General features: G+C 48.5%; 1 protein-coding gene across 12 annotated transcripts in view; it reads right to left on the reverse strand.

Moving 5' to 3' along the window:
• CADPS (calcium dependent secretion activator) overlaps window positions 1-24,783 on the reverse strand; it is a 230,486-nt gene extending 205,703 nt beyond the window's left edge. For 11 of the 12 annotated variants that reach the window (XM_054161022.1, XM_054161013.1, XM_054161028.1 and 8 more), the window contains exon 1: window positions 24,255-24,782. In XM_054161022.1, coding sequence (XP_054016997.1) covers window positions 24,255-24,659 — 405 coding nt within the window. In that variant the 5' untranslated portion in view covers window positions 24,660-24,782. Of the gene's footprint in view, window positions 1-24,254 lie in introns of all 12 variants that reach the window. The other variant, XM_054160939.1, reaches the window with a different exon arrangement.
• Between the last annotated feature and the right edge of the window lie 1,273 nt (window positions 24,784-26,056).

Genomic DNA, 26,056 nt, shown 5'->3' on the forward strand with positions numbered 1-26,056 from the left:
TCTGGCCCTGTGGGTCTGCCATCCCACGCTTGCTGTTGAAAAGCGTTGATAGCAACAGAAGTTCAACTATTTTCTGAAAGCAAGTCCAATGTTTCAAGAATCCCCTGGGAAGACAGAGGAATACCATCAACCCTTGCATCCAGCCCTCTTTCTGCACAGCCTGTCTCCATTTGCCTGGTTCAACCAGCTGAGAGCAGATAAAGCTCTGATCTAAGTGTCAAGATGTGCTCCTGCAGCGGTGTTGAGCAATATAGAGGCATGTGCCAAGCAGTAGGTGCGACAGTGAGGGGCTGAGACACCTCTCATCCTCCTTGTCTCATCAGGAAACACGACTGCCAACCATCCTTTTGCCAACAAACCCTCCCCATCTCTGCTGAAACCACGCTGGCACCTCTGACACACCCATACCTCACTGTTGAGGCTTCTGCTGCAAGTTGTGCAAAGAAGCCGCAAAGCGGTCAGGATTAGGTCTGGACCATCCCAGCAGCAGGGCTTCCCTCACAACCAGGGAGCAAACCCTTCCCTGCTCTCCTATTTCATCTCTGCACAACATTTAGCACAAATCTCTCGTGCTCACCTGGGAGTTCATCCTGCTCTGCGCAATTATGTTAACGACAAAAGCCAACAGCAAAACCTCCAGCCAGGCAAGGAGAACCAGCGCACAGTCCCACAACGTTCGTCACTACAAACACACCACGGAACCTGAAGCTGAACACACATGGGGCACATTCTCATTTCCTTTAATTATGAATGAATGTGGGTTTACTCCAGAGCAATAAAAACGCAACCAAAACTATAAAGCCTCCTGCGAAGAGCCATCACCAGTGGTTGGCCGCCGGAGCCCACACAAGCAAGCGAAGATGGAACTGAACACCAAGAGCTGACTTTTTTTTCATGCATGAGAAAGGAAGGTTTCCTTTTTGATGTTATCTTTACATGCTACTGTGTGCACTCTCAAGAGATGGCCACATAACAGCCTCTTCGTACTGACATACGCTTTTGGACAACCTATTCATTAAGCCAAAGGTTGAAAAGCAAGAATCAGTGAATCATAGAATCAACCAGGCTGGAAAAGACCTCAGAGATCATCAAGTCCAACCCATCACCCAATACCTAACACCTCATGACAGCTAAACCATGGCTCCAAGTGCCACGTCCAATCCTTTTTTGAACACGTCCAGGGACGGTGACTCCACCACCTCCCTGGGCAGCGCATTCCAATGGCAAATTACTCTTTCTGTGAAGAACTTTCTCCTCACCTCAAGCCTAAACTTCCCCTGGTGCAGCTTAGGACTGCGTCCTCTTGTTCTGCCACAGATTGCATGGGAGAAGAGACCAACCCCCACTTCTCTACAACCTCCTTTCAGGTAGTTGTAGAGAGCAGTAAGGTCTCCCCTGAGCCTCCTCTTCTTCAGACTAAACAACCCCAGCTCCCTCAGCCTCTCCTCGTAGGGCTTGTGCTTGAGGCCTCTCCCCAGCCTCATTGTCCTTCTCTGGACACATTCAAGTGTCCTTCTTAAATTGAGGGGCCCAGAACTGGACACAGTACTCAAGGTGTGGCCTAACCAGTGCTGAGTACAGGGGCACAATGACTTCCCTGCTTCAGCTGGCCACACTATTTCTGATACAGGCTAGGAAGGACCTCCACTGTGGTGGGCTGAAAAGTCCCCCCAGCATTCAATTGCCAGACCAGCTCAGTTGGAAAGCAAATGAAGCCATATTTACAAGCAAAACTACAATCTACAATGAAAGTCACCATCCCTGGAGGTCTTCAAAAAAGACTGGATGTGGCACTGGGAGCCATGGTTTAGTTGCCAGGTGGTGTTAGGTAATAGGTTGATGATCTCTGAGGTCTTTTCCAATCTGGGTGATTCTGTGAGAAATGCAATGAATATATACAAAATATACAACATTTGCATATATTTACAGGTATTTACTATTTATAAACAGCACAAGAATCCCCCTGGCCAAAAAACAGGGGAGCTGCTAATACCTTCCCCTTCCCTGCCCCCTTCCCTCTACGCCCCTGGATACAGAGAGACAAGAGAAAAAGCAGAGAATCATTTGTTAGACTTAGACAAAACAGAGCAATGCAGCCAAGGTTAGCAAAGAGCCAGAAGAAACAACAGCCAGAGCAAGGAAGTCCTAAAGAGAGAAAGAGAGCTTACAGAGCTAAGTTTTATGTCTGTTATCTATCCAGTGGGATTGTTTAGAGCTCATCATTATTTTCCTCTTTACATGGTGACTTATTTACATTCTAACACTTTCTGTTCAAGATCTGTGGAAAATTTTCAAGGCATAGCCTGAAACTACCACATCCACCCAAGAAGGGAACAGCATAAAGAAGGGTTGTCTGGATTCACCAGTACAAAAATAGTCTTAGGTTGTGGTTGATTGGTTATAAACACACCACAGTCCAGGAACCAGGGCATGGAAAGACAAATGGACCTCAAAAAGCAGAGCAGAGAGCTCATGGCTCTCCAAAAGATAACCCTAAGCACCCAGTGCAAAAGGGAAATTGTATTCTCCTGCTCATGCTGGACAGAAGGGCAAGTGGTGTCATTACAGCCCACATTGTATCTCAAAGTCCTTGGAGGGAAGGGAAAGTGGTACTTCATATTTCTATAAAACAATTAGTATTGACAGACCAGACTATAATACAGCACTCGGCCCAGAAGAGTAATTAACTATCACAGCAGCTTGCTTACTGGATGCAGATAGGAAGTAAGAAGGAAGCAATTAGAGAGCAAAAGGCAAGCCAGACACATGGATTTGCTGTAAGGAGGTATTGACCCACCAGCCCTCTGAGCAGGTGTCTGAGAAGATGTCACGTACCCCATGCCAAGCACCAGAGCATCCTCAGTACAACTGCTGACATATTCCCAGGCATGGTGGGGAAAGAGCTAGAGCCCAGTACTGATTCAAGAGCATCTTCCCCACATGGACTGTGCTCAGCCTTTCTTCCCCTTGCCTTGGTTTCTCTGTGCCTTAAATAAGAGCATAGCTATAAGCCAAGCAGAGAGCTCTAGCCACTGATACCATTGGTACTGGAAAAGTACCACCAATGTAGAATGGTGCCTGGGCAGTTATCAGTAAGATATCACATATCATCAAATCCTTTTCTAATGAACATCAAGACAACTGGTTTCAGCACCCTTCTAATTTGCAAGTCTCTGAATAATCCTGGAGACAGAATCCTTGGGGAAAGCTGGAGCTCTTTTCACACAGATTCACCCTCATGATGCTTGGCTTTCAACATCTTTGTAGAGAAGTTATTTGCAATGTAGCTTGGGGTCCAGAAAAGAAGGACATGAAGTGCCCAAACCTTCAGTGTTTCTTCCCCCAAAAGAGAGTAGTAGTGTGGATCCATGTCTAAAAAAACTTAGGAAAACCTACTTAACAAGTAGTCTTTTCAATACAAACTTAGTAATAACCCTCTAAGCCTGCTCCTCTAAGGAGTCATTAATAAGATTGCCAGTGATCTCTGAGAACCATGAAGGAGGAACACATCCCCCCTCCACGCCAGCATCACAGCCCCGAGAGCATCAGGTACAAGGCACCACAATCCAGTGCCTGGGACAGGGATTTGGGTGGATTCCCACTCAGTACCTACTATATCTTTTGGTAGCACTAACCCTTCCTTGGTATGTTCTGATCCCTTGCTCTACCTTATTCCTAGCTGCTAGTGGAAGTATCCTGGCACAGACCCAAGGTCTTCCTTATCTCTTTGCAGGCAAGTGAAGCAAAAGCAAATGGTATTTCTCCTTCAACACAAGTACCTTCCTCTCATCTCTCCTCAGTTCCCTTCTTCCCTTTCTCCCCACCTTTTGCCACAGAGGTTTCCAGGACAGACTGGTGATGCCCCTCCACAGGACAGCCACAAATGTTAATGGAAAGCCAGTGCACACGAAGCCAATGCCCTTACATCCACGTGTGTGTTTCTAGCAGACAGCTCACAAGTTGGGCTGGCAAACACAAAGAGCACGAGAAACAAAGCTCTGTCCTGCTGGGAAGTTTCCAAACAATTCCACAAGCCTTTTCATACTGGGAGAAGCCAGTGCAGCAGTTCCATGTGCAGCTCCAGAGGCACAAAGCTATTCTGCAGCAATGTGACTGCTTCATGCCTGAAATCCCTGAGACAAGAGGAGGAGCCCAGCCAGCGAGGGTTTCACAAGGACACTGCGCTCTCCTGAGTGCGGCTGCCAAGACACAGTAATGACAAAGGGCACACAAGGAGCCAAAAGCCATCAGGCCAGACTGAGTACCAGAATGACTATGTCATTCCCCCTGGCCAATCCAAACTCTCACAGCATGGTTATCTGTTATTTGAGAAATGGATCTGAACTTGAAGGCAATGACAGTTTCTGGATATTGACTCTCTGAACAAGCTGGGTAAGGAAAGCAAGACTGCTGCAGGTCTGCTGCAAGCAGTTTAGGGCAAGAGACGTGCTGGGGGATGGCAGTTCAGAAACCAGACTTTCCAGAAACCGATGTTACAGAGATCTTGGGGTCAAAGCTGTGATTCCCACCACCTGATGCTAAAGCTTTCCCAGAACTTGAGAGCAGCAGGGTCTCCCCTGCCACTTTCTTCTGCCCAGAAGGCAGTTGGAAGAACATCACAGACGAACATATCGCATTAAGGGTTTGGGCACAGGGGTTTTAAGGCAGGAATCCTGATGAGCCTTTTGTCACACTTCCTTGTATGCACTGGACACAGCACTCACACCAGTTTGCTATTGCTCTATGCATCCTTTCACTCATCTCAGCACCAGCACCAGCTCCCAGGCTTTCTGGTGACAGGGACGAGCACCCTGCACACCAGGAGGGCACTAATGAGGGAAAAATGCATCTCCTAAATAATATTAGTAAGTCAAATAATCTCATCAGCTCTGGAAAATCCCATCCAGGGTCTGAACCCACAGCAGCTGAGGACAGACAGTGTCACAGAGCTGCTGCCACATGGATGACAGAGACATTTAAAAGCACTTTTCATTTCTTCTCTTCCCAAAATGCCACTGTCAATCCCAGTAAGACTAGGATAAGAAGGGCTTGTTGTCACTGGAATATTCCACCAGCAGCCACCTTTGCATTCCCATAGCACAAATGGAATAAACCAGATCCCAATGAAATCTGTGGGATTTTTGGCCACTGACGGCTCACCACTTTACCTCACTTCAACATCCCAGCTCATATGCAAAAGCAGTGCCTATTTTCACAACACAATTAACTGCAGCAGCAGGTAACAGCCAACACACAACTCCTGCCAACACAAATGTGCTGGATTTATCTTGGGACCTACTCCTCTGCTGATAGAGCTCAATACTGCTCCACTAGCATCAATGAGCAATGAGATGGGCAAAGGACACCAGAGGAAGTAAAAACTGACAGCAGCAAACCAAAACACGTGCAGTAGTTAATAGATCATATTTAGGTACCAAATCAGCTCTGAAGGAGAGGGAAAAGTAAGCCAGCAGGATATGGAATCAAATTTGGCAGCTGCAATTCGGGTGCCAGAAAGGCAGTGGGGCAGGACTGCATCTGGACAGCACCAAGGACAAGACACAGCTGCAAGGCACTCAGGTCCATCTCCTGCTGCTTTACTACTACATTGAGCAAGCAGCTCTCCCCAACTCTTTTCTTGTGCAGATGACGTTAAAAGGGGAAGAAATAGTTACTATACCACAACTCTGAAATACTTTCCTTGTCTAGGCAAGAAACTGCTTCCATCACAAAAAGTCTAATTTCAGTGTGCATTGTGCATGAATGCACAAGGTAAGAACTAATAATAGAGCTACTCTATTTCCATGCATCAAGTCAGCAGGTACAGAAACAGTGTAAACAGTGATTCAGCAGCAGCCCTCGTGATGCAGAAGGTTGTTCCCTTGCCTCTTCCTCCCAGTTTGCAGCCCTTCCCACCTCAGCTCTGTCCCTAACTCCCAGCAGCTGCCAAGAACAATGCCCAGATCTGCCTTGCAAAAACCCCATAGGGCTGGGGGAGACCTGCCAGCCACAGGGGGCTCACAAGCTGCTCAACACCCTCAGGAAGTGGGTGATATGGAGTGCCTGCAAATAACCTTCAGGCAAGGTCCAGCTCCCAAGAACACAGTCATTCATAGAGCTTCTCTGTCTAGAGCAGTTTGTCTAATGCAAGGTCTACATGAAACAATAATTCACTGTTTTGCTATGAAAATAGCTGCACAATCCCCATTTTTGTTATTTTTTTCATTGAGTTTATGAGCTTTGTATCTACAAACCTGAGTCACCCAAGCTCGGTACAAAGAGGCAGGCCGTACAACCACAGCGTACGGTCTGGTGCAACGCAGTGCTGCGACTCCATAAACACCCCTGATAAATTGCACAAGACAACACCAAGGACGTTTTTCAAGTCCTGTGAGATTTGCTACATAAACAGCTACGACCTTGTACACAGGGTTTCAACAGGGCCAAGTTGTTTTTTTGCTGGTTCTCACCCCCAACTTTTCATTAATGTGTGCTGAGAAAGCCAGACGGAGAAGCAGATACATGAAGAGAGACCGGGGAGCAGAAACAAGATCTTTCATTTGCATTACCTCTTGTAAAACTGTAACTCAGCTCTTCAAGCAGAGAGAATGAAAACATTTCAGAGCCTTCCCATTTACCCTTTCAAAGTCAGCAAAGGGAAGAAAAGCCTCCATACCAAGTATCCATGTGACTAATTTCTCCCTTCAGCCCCTCAAAGTCTTGGGGCTAATGAGCTCCTTTCTGCTTTAGCAAACTGTTTTCTCAGCTCCATGCTTCACATCTCCCAAAGGCACCAGCAGCATGGGAAAAACTCCTTGTCCTGTTATTTAGAGAAAGAACCATAGCACTGTCGAGGTTGGAAAAGACCTTTGAGATCATCAAGTCCAACCGCTTGCCTAGATGCTGATGCTCAGCAACTTCTGGCTGTGGCCTCCCTCGCAGCATCACTACCCCATCCAAGTCATGGAGGTGCTGCTGGCCTTGGGGGGGCTGCTCCTGTGACCTGCTGTCCTGTAACAAGTTCCCCTTCCTTTCCACGTCAACCCCAGCACTTGGGACTAGGATCCTATCGGCCACCTGGGGAGGTATGGCCACAGCATCCCTGTTCCACTTGCCTTTGCTGGATTTTTTTTTCCTTCTTCAAAAATGTGCTTGTTTTCCAAGATCCTTCCCATGAAATAAGCTGATGTAAGAAAAAGCACCAAGAGTGAACATTGAAAAGCCCTGCTAGCTGGGATGCCCAAACCAGGATGCACCCTGGTGATGCCAGCCTGAAAAAATGCCTAGGTTTTGTTGTTCTGGTCAAAATGCACAAAACTAACGTCATCACCAGACAGATGGGAACACAAAACATGAGACATCCTCTGCACCATGCCCATGGCTTTGCACTCCAGGCACACACCCAGCCCAGTGACTGAGGCTCTCCAGGGAGAGGAGACTGTGCCCCCCCACATCTCCCAGACATGATGTAGGGATGCTAACCCAAAAGCACAGCCTGTACCCCTGTGTCATGCACACCACAGCCCAGCTCACACACCACTTACCACCCCATGCCAAAATGAATAATAATCAAGCTGTTAAAACTGGGGGAGCTGTTATTACAGCCACAATTTTCAGAGTCATTTTTGTGTCTTTAGAGGGATGACACAAGCAAGCCTTTGAGCAAGCACCATATGTAGCCAGCAAGCCTTTTAACACATGACAGAAAATATCACTGAAGAGTTCTCCTGTGCACAATTTTCACAGAATCACAGAAACATTCAGGTTGGAAAAGACCCTCAGGATCACCAAGTCCAACCCTACTCTACACAGTTCACCCCTAAACCATATTCCCAAGCACCACATCCAAACTGCCTTTAAACACATTCAGAGTTGGTGACTCAACCACCTCCTTGGGCAGCACATTCCAATGCCTGATCACTCTTTCTGTGAATTTTTTTTCTCTAATGTCCAGTCTAAATCTATCCAGTCACAGCTTTAGGCCATTCCCTCTTGTTCTATCACTAATTACCTGTAAGAAGAGAACAGCACCAGCCTCTCCACAACGTCCTTTCAGAGCGATGAGGTCTCCCCTCAGCTTCCTCTTTTCCAAACTAAACAGCCTCAGCTCCTTCAGTTGTTCTTCTTAAGATTTATTCCCCAGGCCTTTCCCCAGCTTCATTGCCCTCCTCTGCACTCACTCCAGCAATTCCACGTCTCTCCTGTATTGAGGTATCCAAACTGGACACAATACTCGAGGTGTGGCCTCACCAGAGCCGAGTACAAGGGGACAATCACCTCCCTACTCCTGCTGGACACAGCATTTTTGATACAAGCCAGGATGCCACTGGCTTTCCTACCCACCTGGGCACACTGCTTGCTCATCGATTAGAACCCCCAGGTCCCTTTCTGCCGACAGCTCTCCAAGCCTGTAGTGTTGCTTGGGGTTGAAAATAATGAAAGAAAACCAAAGCCAGCTGGTGGGCTTTTTGACTTAACCCCACCTCATTCCTAGTCATCATAACTGACCAAGAACAATTAAAGGGCAGGAGGATTTCAACTCAAGTCTTAGAATGGATTAAAGTCCTTTCTACTCTCACCTTGACATATGCTGAAGACTACACGATTTCCACTTTGGTGTCTAATTGAAATGAGGGTTGCTGCCTGACAGGCCTTAATCTTCTCAAAAAGGTGGTTGTGTCTCTCTCCCCAGGCAAATATTTGTCACAAGTTTCACCTTGGAAAAGCAAAGCAAGTGACCAGAGATGGGGAAAAACACAAGAAAGATTCTGTCCAGGTAAAAGAACATAAATTCAGAAGGCACATCTGTTCTCCTGAGCCACTGCAAGGAAAGATTATCTCCATTAGCATGAGGGCTATACAGCAAATGAAACAATTGGTTAAAGGAGAGGGGGGAAAAAAAAAAAGAAAAGAAAAAAGAAATCACTTTTAGTGTCATCTTTCATCATTAAATTTTAATGGAAAAAACACTGTGATTTGCTTAGTCTGAATATATATGCAATGCAAGGAGACCATCTGACATCATCGAGGCGTAACACCAGAAGATAAATGGAGATGATTTACCACACTACTGGAGCAGCTGTAGCTCCCTCCCAGACCTGCAGCAATCAAACACAAGGGCACAGAAATAGCAAGCCATCTGCCTCTTGCTGACCACTGAATTTATGCATTTGGCTGATAGGAAAGAAGTAGAGGCCCTGCTCTTCTCCTGCTCTTATGGGGGGCAGCTGAACTGTTACACTAATTCAAATGCCTACCTCTTGTTAGTCCCATTTTGGTTGTCCCTGCAAGCCTTCGAAATCCCCATGGGACAAACATCTGGAGGCCATGGTTTGCAGCAAGAATGCCCTAAGCAAGGGCAGCAGGAGAACATGCATGTGCAATCCAAGAGCACCCATCTGGAGCACAGCCTTCTTTCACACACTCCCAGCAATGCAAAACCAGGCTCAGTGCTCCAGGCTGCCTTACTTTCATGGGGCAGTTGAGTTGGAGAGCATTAAAAGCAAAGAGAGAAGTGGAACAATAAGTTTTCCTGCCCTGCTTCTGCGTTATAGTGCAATGAGGAGAGGCTGAGGGAGCTGGGGTTGCTTAGCCTGGAGAAGAGGAGACTCAGGGGTGACCTTAGTGCTGTCTACAACTACCTGAAGGGAGGTTGTAGACAGACAGATGTTGGTCTCTTCTCCCAGGCAAGCAGTACCAGAACAAGAGGACACAGTCTCAGGCTGCGCCAGGGGAGGTTCAGGCTGGATGTTAGGAAAAAGTTCTATACAGAAAGAGTGATTGCACATTGGAATGGGCTGCCTGGGGAGGTGGTGGAGTCGCCATCATTGGAGGTTTTTAGGAGAAGACTTGACGGGGTGCTTGGTGCTGTGGGTTAGTTGTTTGGGCGGTGTTGGATTGGTTGATGGGTTGGACGCGATGATCTTGAAGGTCTCTTCCAACCTGGTTTATTCTATGTATTCTATGTATGTATTCTAATTCCCCCTGCTGCACTGTCCTGAAGGATGGTGGCACCTGTGACAAGCTCAGAAGACAACAGAGGAGCAAGCTGTGGACAAGCCACATTTCCCTGCTTATAGAATCAGTGGGCAGCCTGCTGCCCACCCTCCCAAAGGCAGAGAGAAGGAAAGGGGGCACAGCTATTGTGCAGAGAGTTGTTAAGATCTATATGAAGTCCCACGTGTGTAAATTAAATGCCAGCTCCTTTTATCATCAAGTGCATACAATTTGTAAGCATGAATTATGCAAGACTATTAATTGTCTTATTATAAGAGGGAGCAGCTGTAAAGGCTGCTGAGAGGAGAGAAGGTACAGCCTGTGGTTACTCAGTGTCTGAGCTATGGCACAGCCACTGTCACCAGGCCCAGTTCTGGTGCTCCCAGGGATATGCACACCCTGTGCTAAGCTATTAACTCAGCATCTCATAAGCTCTGTCTCCCAGCATTCCACAGGGGAAAAAGAAATCCTTAAGAAAGATCTGGTGAATTGCAAGAGATTGTAAAGGAGCAAGCAGGGTGCTGAGCCTGTAACCTAGCCCAAAGTCAAGCCCCCAGTAGTATCCAAACTGACAAGTTCTGCCTCTTCTTTCACCCAGGAGCACAAGGAACTCAAAGCAGCAAACCCCTTCAAGATCAGGGAGTTCTGTTTCAGTTGAGTAACTTTCTCTTTGACTAACAAAACCCTGCACTTGGCTAGAGCCCACTGGTGAGGATGCCAGCCTAGGGCAGCTCCGCACAGCCCATGTCACAGGTACCAGCAGGTCACAGGCTAATGCTGGCCACAGGCAGGGACGCTGGCTGGCAGCGCTGGGCACTCATTGCTTCCAGCCTGCGACCTGCAGAGTGCCACAGGCTGCTTAGCTCGGTCACCAGGTCCTTGCTGAGCTGACGCCGTGCTTAGCAGATGTGCTAAGGTTGTTGCAGGCAAGCTCTGGCCATAAATTACCTATAGGGTGAGAAAGCTTTTGATACAATTTTACATAAAATATTCATTCCTCAGGTCAATACAAATGCTGTTAGGATCGAGTGGCGAGGCCGTGCACAGCGAGGAAGCGTTTTGGAGCATGGCAGGTGCTGAAGGGGGAGGCACAGATGGGTATTGAGACCAGCTTCATTTATTGTATATATCATGGACTTGGAAGAACAAACATCAAGCACCATGATTACATTTACTGATGATTCAGAGTTGTGTGGGCTCCTCAATACACAAAAGGAGGGCAATAAAGTCCCGGACAACTGTGAGCAAGCAAGCACCTCGGGGCATAATTAATTCAAACTATGGAAATGCCACACAACAAGGCTACAACATAAAGCAAATAGCATCGAAAAGGACTTTGCCCTCACAAATTATATGAGACAAACCCAGGCTACTGCTTGCTCCCAGTTATCTACACAGGGTGCCAGACGCTGTACAAGCACAAACGTGGCCATCAGAGACAGCAAACAGATGAAAACAGGTACAGGATACATGCAAAGGCATTACAAATCCAATCCCAATGATACCAGTTGTAAGCACCCCCAGCTCAACACACTGTGGCTTTAGAGAGGGGCCGTGTCATGTGGGAACTGCTAGTGATGCAACAGCTCCTGGGCCATCCTGACAAAAAGGAATCCATGCAGGAGACCTCAGGCAACAGTGCCTGCCTCCCACCTTGCTTATCAACTCCCAATCCCTATTATCAGCTCCTTTCCAGACTCCTGACCACTGCTCCCCATTCCCATATCACGTACCTGCCCCTAATTGCCTGGGCAGCCTTGCCCAGCTCCAGCTTAGGAGACGCCAAGGCATCTTGTCTGAGCCATCCTTGCCCAGCAAAGGGATTACTGGCATCACAATGGGCACAGAGCCCTGTCCAGGAGATGGGCCCTGAGAGCAGGTCAGTGCAAGACTAGGGAACACAAAGCATCTGGAGCAGAAACACCAGAAAGGGCATGGGATTATAAGTAAGAAGTGGCAGAACTGCTCAAGGCCCTGAAGGCAAGGAGATGGTAAATTTGATGAGGTTGAGGAAGGGAGCCAAAAGAGAAATAAATAGAACTAATGAGAAAACAAGGCATGAGCATTCACAAATCTTTAACACACTGCTAAACAGCAAAAAAAAGGCAATTAGAGTTTTGAGATGCATGGAGGGTAATTGCATGCACTATAAATAGGTGGTGGGAAGACTGTCCTGCTCAGCAGGATCTGATTCACTTTTGGGGTGACTTCTGTGCAGAGAATATTCTGATGTGAGACAGAAACTGAGAGAATAGAGTTTACAGAGAGATGAGGTTACAGGAAGAATTTCCGGCGCACACACCCTTCTGCGTGAAATATGCACGAAGCAGGAACTTTGCAACAGAGGCTTCAGAGGTCTGAGCCTCTGAAGATCCAAATAAAAGTTCAGCAGCAGAGACACAAAACAGCCTTAGAAAGAAACAGACATTTTACACCAGCCAGCAACACATATGGCACTGGAATCCAGGCAGTTCAGTGGCTGCCTGTATTGATTGATTGAGAAACCCTCTAACACTACGTTGCTCTCCAGCACCCATGGAGATCCTGCCCTGCTCAGCTCATAACCCTTGCATAACCCACCCCCCACACACACTTGTAACAGCATCTAACAGCAAGCAAAAAGAGAGGTTTGAAAGTGGAATTCAAATGCCAGAACTACTTCCCCCATCCTCCAATGTGCTCTTCAGACTGCCACCACTGCATGGTCCTTCTGTCCCCTACCTGTGCCTCAGGCATGTTTGCTCTGTTCGCAGTGAGGAACACAACTGCACTGGAGACATATAAACCCCTCCCATGTTGGTGTAACCCTTGGGGGATGCCCATGTCTTGGTCTTACAGGCTCATGGAAGCCAGTGCACACAGCTAGCTTGTCGTTTAAAGAACAAGCTTTCTGATGCCATTCTCTGCCCAACCTTCCCTCCCTATGCCAGTCAGGCTGAAGCAAATGCACTCAATCCTGTAAGATGTTCTCCCTCACAAACACACAGCTCAGGCATGAAGGAATAGGCCACAAGAAGTCCTGGAGAAAGAGCCCTCAGAACAGATAAACCACATGAGATCTTAGCTGAAGATATGGACAGGGTCTCCGCAGCACCATGACCTACATCTTTAAGGGCAGAAGGCACCACTCAAGTCCAGGGAACCCAACAATGAGCTGAAATTGTACCAGTAAGATCCCTGGCCAACATAAATCACCACTGCATGACCAACCCGAGTTTTTGAGGACATAAGTTCTCTTTTGAGACAGCTAGAGGCTAGAAAAGTACTATTCCCCATCATTTATATAAAGCCCCAGGCCACGCTTGCTGCAAAGCAAATGAGAGATGTAAAAGGAAAACACAGCTGCATCTTGGAGCTGTGAGCAGCACCCTGCCCTGGCTCCTTCACAGATACCTTTTTGAAGAGGGAAAATTTACAGATAGAAGCACTAAAGGCTTGAGAAAGGGAAGGAGCAAGCCATCACTTCCCATCTCCAAATTCCCTCAGCCAGGCCTGGTGCCTCTCCTAGATCCCTGCTCCTTCCCACCACAGAACATCAGCATTGATTCACGCTCGGGAGCTGCTCTGCCCTCTCGAATGACTGAGCACACACAAAGTCTCTGCAGTCCTAACTCCAGCTAGCTCTTGGCTATGCACCAAGAAACAACCCCGTGCAGCCCAGACAGCTGCACATCCCCGGATAGCAGCAGCAGATGGCTTCTGCCTAGAGGTCTCACTGGCAGAGGGTGGTCTGCGGTGCTGGCGGTGGGAAGCACAGCGCTGGTTTTTGCAGTGCGCGCTACCGGCGGGTCACGTAGCCTCTCCTGTGGCTGAAGAAGTGCTGGCTGCGTCCTTCCTTCATCCTTGCATTGTCACCGAGCAGGTAGCAAAGCAGCTGGCTCCTGCTGCGTCACCCCATTAGCTTCCTTCCAAGGCAGCGATGAGTCTGTCGGCTCTGGTTGCAAGAAGGGTGGGAGCCGTCTGCTAGGAGGGAAGGGAAATCTAGGGGCATCGGCAACAAAGGCAAACTCAGCATGTGCAATATGCACAGCAGCCCTGCTCTCTTGATGAATCAGGAAGGGCTATTTGGCATCTTAGAGGAAAACTTGTCTTTTGCTTGGCATTCTGCTTGTGTGATGCCTGAATCACCTCCCAGCTGTCCAAATCCTCTGCTGCTGAGGTGTGAGAGCAGCTGACCCTCCCCACAGCACACCAAAGTGAAACCCTTTTCTTGCAAAAGCTAACCGCTGTCAGCATCCACAGAAGTCTTAACAGAACTCCTGAACAGCTTCACTTAACTGTTCCTAAATCATTCAATAGTTGCTGCACCTAAAATATAATGTCTGAAGTCCTTCTCCCTCCTGGCCCTCACCCATCAGACAGGGAAGTGTGAGGCAAGCAGTGAATTGCTGTTCACTGCTTCCCACTGCTTATGAAGGAGGTTCTCCCTTGCACAGCCTCCTGCACCAGCTATGTGCCAAGGTTGGCCACAAAAAGCCCAGAAACCTCTTCCCTGTGGTGTTTGGCCAACTGGCTGGGCAGGGCTCCCCTGAATCTCTCCTTGGGATAAGAGTTTGTTTCCAAACAAAGCACCCATTGGAAATGAGATGGGTCATAGAAAGGACAATGAAGTCACATACAGAAAAATATATTCTCCATATAGGATGAAAAACCGTAAGGTTTTGACCTAGAATAGAATAGAACAAAATAGAACAGAATAAACCAGGTTGGAAGAGACATTCAAGATCATCGTGTCCAACCCATCATCCAACACCATCTAATCAACTAAGCCATGCAACCAAGCACCCCATCAAGTCTCCTAAACACCTCCAATGATGATGACTCCACCACCTCCCTGGGCAGCCCATTCCAATGGCAAATCACTCTCTCTATCAAGAATTTCTTCCTAGCATCCAGTCTAAACCTCCCCTGGTGCAGCTTAAGACCGTGTCCTTTTGTTCTGCCACAGATTGCCTGGGAGAAGAGACCAAACCCCCACTTCTCTACAACCTCCTTTCAGGTATTTGTAGAGTGCAATAGGGTCTCCCCTGAGCCTCCTCTTCTCCAGGCTAAGCAACCCCATCTCCCTCAGCCTCTCCTCATAGGGCTTGTGCTCCAAACCCCTCACCAACTTTGTTGCCCTTCTCTGGACACGTTCCAGCATCTCAACATCTTTCCTAAACTGAGGGGCCCAGAACTGGACACAGTACTCAAGGTGCTGCCACCTTGTTGAGCTAACAATCATATCCCATTCCAGTAAGCATCATGCTGTATTTAGGAGCATCAGATCATGTTCCCAGTGACAGCCAAATATCAAACCCAAGTCCATTTATCTCACCAGGGTGCCACTAACCAGGAAGCTTGCCCCCTCCTGTTGCCAGGCTAAGTCTGTACCTTGTCTGTGACTCCCTGGGCTCCCAAACAACCCCAGTGAACACATGTCTGCATCCCTCCCAAAAGAGGCAAATCACTGCTCCTCTCCAAACAGCTCTAAGGAAAGCAAGGGACTGCTCCCCCGGGAAACACAGGTGGGTAAGTCTGCGTGTTGGGCTGCAGGACTTTACCATCTTAAGGACCCCAAAATGCAGCTATGGCCACATCTTGTGCTTCAAATGGAAAAATCCTGCACTCCCACACATATCCTCAGGCATCTCAGGGCAACACCAACTTTGCATCAACTGGACTGGTAACATGATAAATTCCCCAGGGAAGGGAGAATTGCTTCCTACAGGAGTTGGCGTGCCCTGCATGCCTCATCGATTGTAAACACACATTGCCACTAATAGACTTCAGTGGTTACTACAAACTTACAGGATCTGCAAACTCCCAGCACCATCCTCTCCAGCTCAGCAGGCTTGGGATCAAATTCAGATGCTCGAGCAGACACTGCTGATGGTCCTTCGCAAGGCAACACTTCAAAAAGACAGTTCTTCAAAAAGACATTTCTTAACCAAAAAGCTTCAGTATTTCCTCATAGTGTGAGCTTGGAAACCAGCCTTTCCTCCTCCACACCAGACAGGCAATTTGGACCCAAATGATTGTCTTCAAGGCTGGTGAGAGGCCTCAAGCACAAGCCCTATGAGGAGAGGCTGAGGGAGCTGGGATTGTTTAGCTTGGACAAGAGGAGGCTCAGGGGAGACCTCATTGCTGTCTACAACTACCTGAAGGGAGGTTGTAGCCAGGAGGGGTTTGGTCTCTTCTCCCAGGCAACCAGCACCAGAACAAGAGGACACAGTCTCAAGCTGCACCAGGGGAAGTTTAGGCTTGAAGTGAGGAGAAAGTTCTTCACAGAGAGAGTTGTTAGCTGTTGGAATGTGCTGCCCAGGGAGGTGGTGTAGTCACCATCCCTGGAGGTGTTCAAGAGGGGACTGGATGTGGCACTCGGTGCCATGGTTTAGTAGTCATGAGGTGTTGGGTGACAGGTTGGACTTGGTGATCTTTGAGGCCTTTTCCAGCCTTGTTGATTCTATGATTCTTCAAGCCCCGCTCTGAGGGACTGAGCTGAGCCTGTGCACACCACAGTGCAGCAGCCACTTTGGATGCAGGGCTTCTTTCTCCTGCAGAACTACGTCAGGCAATGACAACTTCCAGAACAAGTGTTTCTTTTCCACTGCCAAAAAGTTTATTCAGTTCTTCCACCTCCCCAAGATCTTTCCTCTGGCTGAAGACAAAGAGCAGGTGATGGGGTCACTCTGTTCCATGCTTCTACAGAACCAGATCAAATTCACACCTGGTGCTCATCTTAAACCATCAAGTCTGGATATAAATTCCACCTGAGAAGGGAGTAGGAGGTGGAAAGAGGGAGTTTATACACAAAGCCTGATCACACAAAGACTGTCTCATTGTATTCTAAAGACAAAGAGTGCCCTGCCCTTGGCTGACTGCCATCCTAATTTAGCACATGAGAACACAAAAGGCCACTGCTGGACCCCTAGCAGACAAGCCTTGTTTGCCCGGGTATTTATACCAACGTATTCTGGCATCAGCCCAAAGTCCTACCAAAGTCAGTGTGGTTGCTTCAAGATCTGCACACTACATCCCCAGTCTCCAAAGATGAACACTGCAGCACTGTCATTCTGAAAAATCTCACCCTTTGGGCTAGGATAAAACATGGGCATAGCTAGATTTCATTAAGTTTCTTCATCAAACACTAACATTTGAGTAGGGGCAGCTGTTCAGCACTTAAGTAATCACGATCACACAACTATGCTGAAGCACATGGGTCAAGTCAGAGAGTTGTATGGCTCAAGTCATTGAGTTGTGTGTCAGGGCAGTTTACCAACCCCTCCAGGCTGCAGCTGGCCTGTACTGATGTCTCCTCACAAGGGTCACTATATACCTCATGCTAAAAGTCCAAGCTACCAACCTTATTGTGACATAGAAAGACAGGGTTTGAACAATGACAAAGAGAAACCTGGCATTTAAATTGTAGAAAATGTTTGACTTTGAGTCTGAAACATGGACAAAAAAAAACAAATAATATCACCAAAAGCACCTTTTCAAACAACAATTTCACACATTCACATCAAACATTCAGGCACTGCACTTGCATACAGGTTTAAGAACGATATCCATTCAATCCACAAGAAAATTCAGGAAAAGCCCCCAAATATCCTGTGCTCACAAATAACTCTTCCCAAAGCAAGCATCAGGTTAGGATGCTCCATGTATTTTTTTCAGTACCTACAAGGTAACAACACAGGGAAAATCCCCAGGAACCTGTCACCTCTTGCATTTCCCTCTTCCACGCTCATGAAGATGCAGCTGGACCTTGCTTCTGGACCTCAAAGCATGTCCTAGAAGAAGGCTGGCCCAATTCTGACCCACTTGGAGCTGTTGATGCCATATGCTGTGTGGAGGTGCCAAGGCAAGGAGACAAGCTCTAATTGCTCTGCACCTGCATCATGCTCTCTGGGAGCCGCAGACAGGTGTCACCTGCCATTGTACCTCACCCTGGTTATTTTCCAGGAAGGGAAGACCTTTGAGGGGCCACCCATGAAATCTCACCTCAGAGGAGCCACCCATCCTCCTGGGTGCCAAACGAAGAGGACCGACTCACCACCAGGGAAGATCCCTCATCTGCTGTTTTAAGGGAACTCCACTATTTCAGTTTTCTAAGACACACTAACATATAAGCAGTTGCTAGAGATCACTGCGTGGGTGAAACCTTGGCGCTGCCACTAGCTGAATTCACATCGATACCAACCAAGCAACAGCTTTATTGATTATACTAGATTGATTGGTCTTAACATACTAATCAGATTTGCATAATTAAATAGAAATAAGATGTTTACCTTGTACCCCCCTGGACTAAAGCATTGGCAGTAGCTGTAAGGGGTTTGTGTACATACACTGCTAGCAGCAATGTTGGGATGGCTGGGTTCCTGCTGCTAAACCACAGCAAAAACAAATTACATACTTCTCCAGCTAACAAAAATATTAAGCAGAGAAATGACTTGCTGACCGCTTCCCACTTAGGTGACCAGAGAACAAGTGACTCATCATTCAGCAGAAGGAATTACAAGTTGTGCAAAAGGCAAAGTGCTTCAGGGACAGCGTCTAGACTATGCAAAGCAAGGCCATAAATAATAACTTATGGAAACAACAAGCTTTAGCTGGAGCTGGAGCTGCACTATCTGATGAGGCTTCTCTACTCTCAGTACACATCTCTGGCCCAAGAAATGCCGCCCACAAAAACTGAATCGTCAGGCTACAGATCAAGGGCTGCAAAGTTTTACAACAGCCAAAGCCTCACAGCCTGTTTAACTACCTGCGGCCCAATCCAATAAGCTACAAGTATATAAACAGCCAAAGTATGAAAATATTTAACATCTGCTAGAATTAAATCAAGGTAAGGCATGGCAAAATAAATTATAAGCATTTTAACTGAAAATAACCATTTACTGCAGATTCCAGACAATCTGAGCCACATTCTGTGCTCCATTCTGCTAGGGAATACCACATCTCAGTTGCGTCAGACCTTCTTCCTCATGACAGTGCTCTTCCAAGCAGGAGTGAAATGCTGGTGGGGACCATCTTCACTTCAGGGTTACCACAGAGCTAGCCTGGGGACAGCCCTAGCTGAGAGCCCAGCCACATACAGAGTTCTCATTTGGTGGTGGCAGTGCCCTATGCCCACAGTGAACCAGCTAAGCAGCAAAGGCAGCCCCTAACTACTCTTTCCAGGTATAGCACTGGGCATAGCACTATTAATTGTCTTGTAAACTTTGCTGCAACTGCAGAGCCATGAATGGGGTCCAGCTCATGCTTGAGATCTGCCTGGACATTGCACCTCCTTCTTAAACAGCACTAAAGATCAATCAAGGAACAGACAGAAAAAAAAAAACCAACAGAGCAACATCTTTACCTCTCCTCTCCTGCAGAGAAGAGGAAACCACACCGTCAAGGGTTCCTTGGGGACCAGACTCTGATCATAAAACCTGCAGTTCCTTCAGCAGAAAGCTGCTAAAACAAGTCCCAACACTACCTGAGTCACAGTCCATCCCAGAAGAATAATGTGTCAGTGGTTGTAAGAAAGAACTTGTATAAATACGGTGTGAGAGCAACAACCCAAAGCCATGATAAAGAAGTAGTATGTCATTACTTGGAAGGCCACACTAGCTTTACTGTCTTCCTAACTGCCATAGCATCTGGATGCATGTCAAAATGGCTGAAATTTGGTATTTTAAGATGCATCGTAAGTGATTTATCAGTTTCTGATCCCTCAGACCTGTCCTGCATTAAGCACTGGGCTTAAATCAATCACTATTCAGCAAAGCCCAAGCTTAAGCGCTTTGCTGAATTTGACTGCGAATTTTGCTAATGCACCCGACGTCATCCCACAGCTTACACAAGGACCCAAATCACAAGCCACTTCTCCCAGGAGCAGCTCCAGTAATCTGCAACTAAGCTGGAACTTTTTCCATCCCACATTTATCCCACTGGGAACCGATTAATTCTCCCACATGCTGCCTGCCTGCTCCCTCGTTCTGCAGGGAGCAAAACAGGTGATGGCAATCACGACTGCAGTGATGCCTGATCTAAGGTGCTCTCCATGTTTTATCTCCTACCAAGTTACTGCTGCCTCTTTCACAATGAGTGTTTTCAAAAGGCTGGTGAAAATCTGGGGGAGATCTCGAAGTTTACTCTATTTTTAATGAACAAAACTGATTCCTGGGTTGCATTGTGCCTTTTGGTTGCTGTGCTTTGGAGGTATTCAGCAAGAGGTAAACCCCACATCGATGGGTGTTTGCTCTGCATCACTACTGACTTCCCCAGCTTTCCTCTCAAAGGCTTCAGACAGTTGGGATCAAGCAGGAAGAGGCACCGAGCCCGGCCAGTCATCTCAACTCTACTTCCAACAAGTCAGCATGAGTGAGAGAAAACACTAAATACATCCTGGGCAGGCAATTACCAAGCTAAGTGCCATCTGCAGTACTAAAACATGTTGTTCTGAGGGCAACAGATCTGGCAAAGCCACCTTCCTCCTGAGCTGCATCGCAAGGCTGGAGCCAAGATGTAAGCTCTGATGGGAGCTTTTCCTCCTGGGCCACATGTTCAGTAGATCTCTTGCTCAGACTCTCAAGTGCCTAGTAAGGGCTGCCCGCACACTGCCACCTTCCTCCCACCTTGGGTAGGAGATAAAAATGGATCTATTTTCACCAAGCTTTTTAGGTCTTGCAGACCACTGTCTGCTTGTCAAATGTGTCTGGAATTCAGTAGTGGCTTCAAATCTAAGCAGAAAGGCAGTGCAGGCAGGTATCTAGTAAGTCCTTTTATTGTATTTCCCTTAGGAAACAACGCTAGTGAGATGTAAACAAAAGAACTTACAGGCAGGCATCACAGATGTGTAGTTACTCAACTGAAGCCTTACCACATAAACATCAAGATAAACCTGAAGCGAAAGTGTAGGCTTGAACACACTGATCTAAAACCCAATTTTTGCTCTGTTGCTGAAATTTCTGGGGTGTCAGAATCAGAAAGATACCAGCTCCGAGTGGCATGTGCTTGAATTCATCTTGAAATCTGAAACAGAATTTGCTGCTGGTGTAAACAAACAACGCTGTCATGCCCACGTGGGGTATATACCCAGCTACGAGGTCCATTCACACATTTCCTCTGCTCTCCTTGCTCTCCTGTATGCTATGTTTTATCAAACAGCATGTAATTATTGTTCTGTTGCAACAGTACCTTAAGTACATGCTTCCTTTTATTCCAAGGTGGTTCATGAGTGCTGTAAAACACCAAGCCACATGTTCCAGCTCCTGAGCACTTCATACAGGCATGCTGATACATATCCGGTACCCACAGTGCCCGTGCATTACACCACTGTAATATGCAGCTCCCCTGGGGCTCAGGGTAGTGGCCAGCTTTGATACCACAGCGCAGCAGGATCAAGGAGGAAGGATTACACACCTCAGGGGAGGCACCATGGTGATCATCAGTCCAGGCAAGAACTTCAGTGCTGCGACTGCAACAAAATCAATTGCTTTCTTCTCAGAGAAAATTGCAAAACCAGATGAAGCTACAGAAGCATCTCGAGCTCCAGGAACTTGGTGAGGGCTGCAGGCAATGCAGCCCATCTCAGGCCCCATGGAGATGGGCTGACTCTTACCAGGTAACCCAGAGAGACTGAATTGTACCAGGCATCTGCTGTGCAGGGTGACAGCCTCACCTGCAAAGCCATGGTCACCCTACTCGGGCTGTGCTTGGAGGTGACAGCATCTCCCATGCTACAGAGGAGAACTGTGTCAGGTGAAGCCAGACCTCCTACTCCCAGCACCAGGCAGGACCTGCTGAGCAGGGCTGGGGACAGGTCACCAGTCCTCACCACTGCACAGCTCTGCCAAAACATGTCTGCAGTGCATTTATCCCTCTTATGCTGATAAGGAAACAGAGGCAACAGATCCCATCAGAGCAGGACCAAAGCCTGGTTTCCTCCCACCTTTCTTCTGAGAAGCACAATGCATTTGCTTCACCCTTGAGTCTTGGAGCACCTGGTATCTCCAACATTACCGAAGGCCCACCAATACTCAAAGTCCCCACAGAGACCATTCAGTGTGGCAGACCACCATGACAGAGAGATGTGTGAGAAAAGCAGAGGAGCACATGTACTACGAACAAACTGCAGTCCTTCAACTGACTTTAGTAGAAGTATGGACTAAGGAAAAAGAGCAAGGATTTACTCCCAAGAACTCGCATGACAGCTGAACACAAGGATACACGGAAGGCCAAAACCCAGAATGAATTCACCTTTAAAGGGTGAATTTAATTTGTGGTCAAGTTAAATTTAGTTTTCCCAGCTCCACCTCACTGCTAAGTTTGAGGGGAGATGGTAAGTGCCAGAGAGACACCTATTGTAGCTATTTGTATAAATAAGTCAGATGCATTTCCTTACGTTCATTTCACAGAACATGGATTATATCCCACCAAGATCCTACGTAACTTCCCCATTCCCCTGAGTACTGCTGCCAGGTTATAATTTTCCTCATTACTCTCCATTTCTTTGTTTCACCTGCACTGCACTCCCTCCTTTTCTCTTTCCCTCTCTTCTTTCTGTCTCTTCATAGCACAGTACTTTGATTTCAAGGACTATGAATCCACCCTTCTTCCCAGCCATTCTTCTGCAGACTGCTTAGATGCTCCCTTGGAAAAACTCCTTTTCAATCTCTGTTCACTTTTATGTAAGAAACAGTTGCAGGGCTTGTTTGTTTGTTTCAACTTCTGCAAAACTAGCAATTACTTAAATTCCAGCATGTTTTTCTAATATGAAGAAGATGCACGGGGGGGAAGGGAGGGGAAGCCAAGGTGATTCTGAAAATCTATAATCTATTGGAAAGAGTTGTAGGCAAATAAAAATATATAGATTAAAAAAAATTTTCAAACCTAGCTACATTTTCAGCTATGCACTTTGCTCAGCAAACAAAAGCAGATCGTTCAACCTTCCAGCAACACCAGATTGTCCTATATTGCCTTGAAACTACACACAGTACGGATACACTTTCCTACCTCCGTATGTTGCAATGACTAATAATAGTCCTGTGGTGTAGCAGAACTGAATGTCATTTGCATCAATACAGCCAGGAGTCTGCTTGATCTGGAAAGGTCATTTGTGAACACAGAACAGCATCAAGCCTAAAACTGCAGTCTAACAAACTCAACCGAAAACAAAAAACAAAAACCATCAGCCAGCTGTTCCAGAGAGCTACATCTCATCACAGACCTAACTCTGACTGCCAGAGGGAAAAAGTTGGCTGCATTTGACTGAAAGGCACCCAATTTGACATGCTGGAGAAACTTAATTTCTGCCATGGCCTATGAGCTTGTGCCTCAGCAGAGACGTGCTCCAAGAAGGCTCCTTGGGATGGAGAGCCCAGGTGAAGCTCCTGCCCTGCTCTGCCTGGAGCAGCGCACAGCCCTGCCGCGGTGACGCCCTGAGGGAGGAAGAGTCAGGATTGTAGCAGCGACTTCGTCACAAAGCTCTGCTGCCACGTTTTAGCAGGAAACCAGCATCAGGGAGCTCACCATGCATAAATACTTGCAAGAAGTTGAAATGAGACTCGGTAACTCCCCAAGTCAGTGCTGACACTCTCAGTTAAGCAAAGTTTGCAGCAAGCATGGAGTTGCAGAGTCCCTTTGCAGGAGGCAAGGACACCCACATGGTGTTTCCCAACAACATAACCCACTTCTCTCCTTTCGACAACCTTTACATGGCCAACAACTCTAACTTCCCAAATCCTGATGTTGCGTAACTAGGAGCAATGCCATATGTCAGCGCTCCGGCTCCACGCAGGAGACCACAGCAGGGAGCAGCAAGGATGGGTGGCAAGGGGCTTCCCTGCACCCCAGGACAAGGCTGCTTGCAACAAACTGCACCTATGCCGGCCCAAGGTGCCCTGTGCCAGGATTGCCCTTGGGATGCCCGGGTGGCTGCAGGCCTGAAGAGTGCCTCCATGGGACTGCTGGAGCGCAGGATAGAGGCAGTGGAGTAGGCAAGGATGCGAGCAGCAGGGTATTTGAGGGAGCATGCAGGGGGGGTACTAGGGCAGTTAGGAGAGTGGGATGGGGTTAGGCATGCAGGAAGGTTGCTGCTAGTGGGTAGGGGGACAGAGTCAGCCTGCAAGTAGGCGGGAGTGGGTTACGAGTTGCAGGCAGGGGTGGGTGATGAGCTGCAGGCAGGGGAGCTGTCAGGGCAAGGCGCGGGCAGTGGAGGCCAGGCCTGGCCGTGCAGGCAGGGCACGGCTGGGCAGGGCAGGGCAGGGCAGCCGGCACGGCGGTACCTTCTGCTGCCGGCGGGCCATATCGGTGGGCTGCTTGGCATTGAAGGGGTAGGCGATGCAGCGCATGACGAAGACGTAGAGCTGCAGCTTCCTCTTCCTCTCCTCCTCCTCCCGCTGCAGCCGCTCCAGCTCGTCCTTCTCCTTCTCGCTGGCCACCGAGGGGCTGGGACTGGCGGGCCGCGCAGCGCTGCTGCCGCGCCCGCCCGGCTGCAGCCCAGCGCTGCCGCTGCCACCGCCGCCACTGCCGCCGCCGCCGCCGCCACCGCCGCCGCCGCCGCCACCTCCCGGGCCCTCGCCGGGGCGACTGGGCGAGAGCCGTGCCGCGGCGGGCGCCAGCGACTCCTTCCCGCTCTCCTCCTCCACCAACTCCTCCGACTCCTCCTCGCTGGACGACGGGTCCAGCATCTCGGCGGCCGCAGTTAGGCTCTACCGGGGCCGGGCCGGCTCTAGGGCTGCACTAGCTCAGCTCGGCTCGGCGCGCCTCTGCCCGGCTCCGGCTCCGCTCGTCGCCGCGCCCGCGCGCGCCCCCGCGCTGCCCCTCCCCGCCCCGCCCTCGCCCCGCCCCGAGCGCGCGGGCGCTGGCCACGGTGCTGCACGGCGCGCGGTGGGGGGTGGGGGGTTGAGGCGGAGAGAGAGCGCTAGCGAGCGGTCCTTCCGCGCATGTCCGCTGGGGGCCGGCGGGGCGCGGCAGCTGCTGGGGGCGCTGACATGGCTGGAACCTGAGGAGGGACGGTGGCAGCAGACGGCTTGGCCGGCGTCGGGCTGTACGCCCACCGGGGCACCAGTGTGCTTCGGTTGTCCCCACACAGGCACCGCTGTTTCCTCGATGTCACCACCCAGACACTGCTGTGTCCTCCGTGTCCCCACAGCCACACGCTGCTAGCACGGTGGCATGGTGTGTCCCTCAGACACCTATTGTTCAGAGTTGTTGCAATCCTAGGCAGGCACCGTTGCGTCCATGGTGTCCCCACGGCCCCACAGAGATACCCCTGTGCCCACCATGCCCCCACCATCCCACACAGACGTCACTGTGTTCATGGTGTCCCCGCAAATGCTGTTGTGTTCTCGGCGTCACCACAACCCCACACAGACATTGTGCCCTCAGTGTCCCCACCGCCTTGCGAGCCACACGAATCCCTGCAGACTTGGGGCTCTCATGAAGTTAGCTCTCTGCCGAAGCGGCTCTTCTTGCACCTCAACACAGCTAAAAACTCTTAATTGAAAAGCAATACTGCTAATAAATATTTCACACAAGTCACTAATTATTACACGTGTAATGATATCGTGGTGTTCTGCTTTGAAGATTACCTGGAGCGAGCTGAAGGCTTCAAGAGTAGCTCTAAGGGATGAATCAGTGAAGACTCTGTCTGTGTCTCTGTGTGTGTGTGTGTGTTTTCAATATTTTACTTTTCAGTGATTTTTCAGGTCTGATTGAGACTTCATTTGTGTGTACATGTGTACTTGTGGTGGGTGGGTGTTTTCAAGGTTTGTGTTTTTCTGCTCAATTAGCAAGGGCTTATTTTGTAAATGTCAAAATACCTGTCACCTGTTATACATGTTAATAAATGTTTGTTTCACTTTTGGGGAGAATAGGTAAACATTGCTTCCTGGTGATGAGGCTGTGAGATTAGCTCATGGGAGGGGAGACGGGTGCTGCTTCAGACCACGTGCTTCAGGATTGTCACATCAGCTGGGCTCTCTAAGCTTCTTGCCTTCTTCTAATTAAAAGCTCAATGTAGCAGATGAGTTTGGGAAAACTTCAGGGCCCTGCATTTCTGAAAGCCACAAGAAGCGGCAGAAAA

This window comes from Dryobates pubescens, chromosome 1 (assembly GCF_014839835.1).
Source record: "Dryobates pubescens isolate bDryPub1 chromosome 1, bDryPub1.pri, whole genome shotgun sequence".
Classification (NCBI taxonomy): domain Eukaryota; kingdom Metazoa; phylum Chordata; class Aves; order Piciformes; family Picidae; genus Dryobates; species Dryobates pubescens.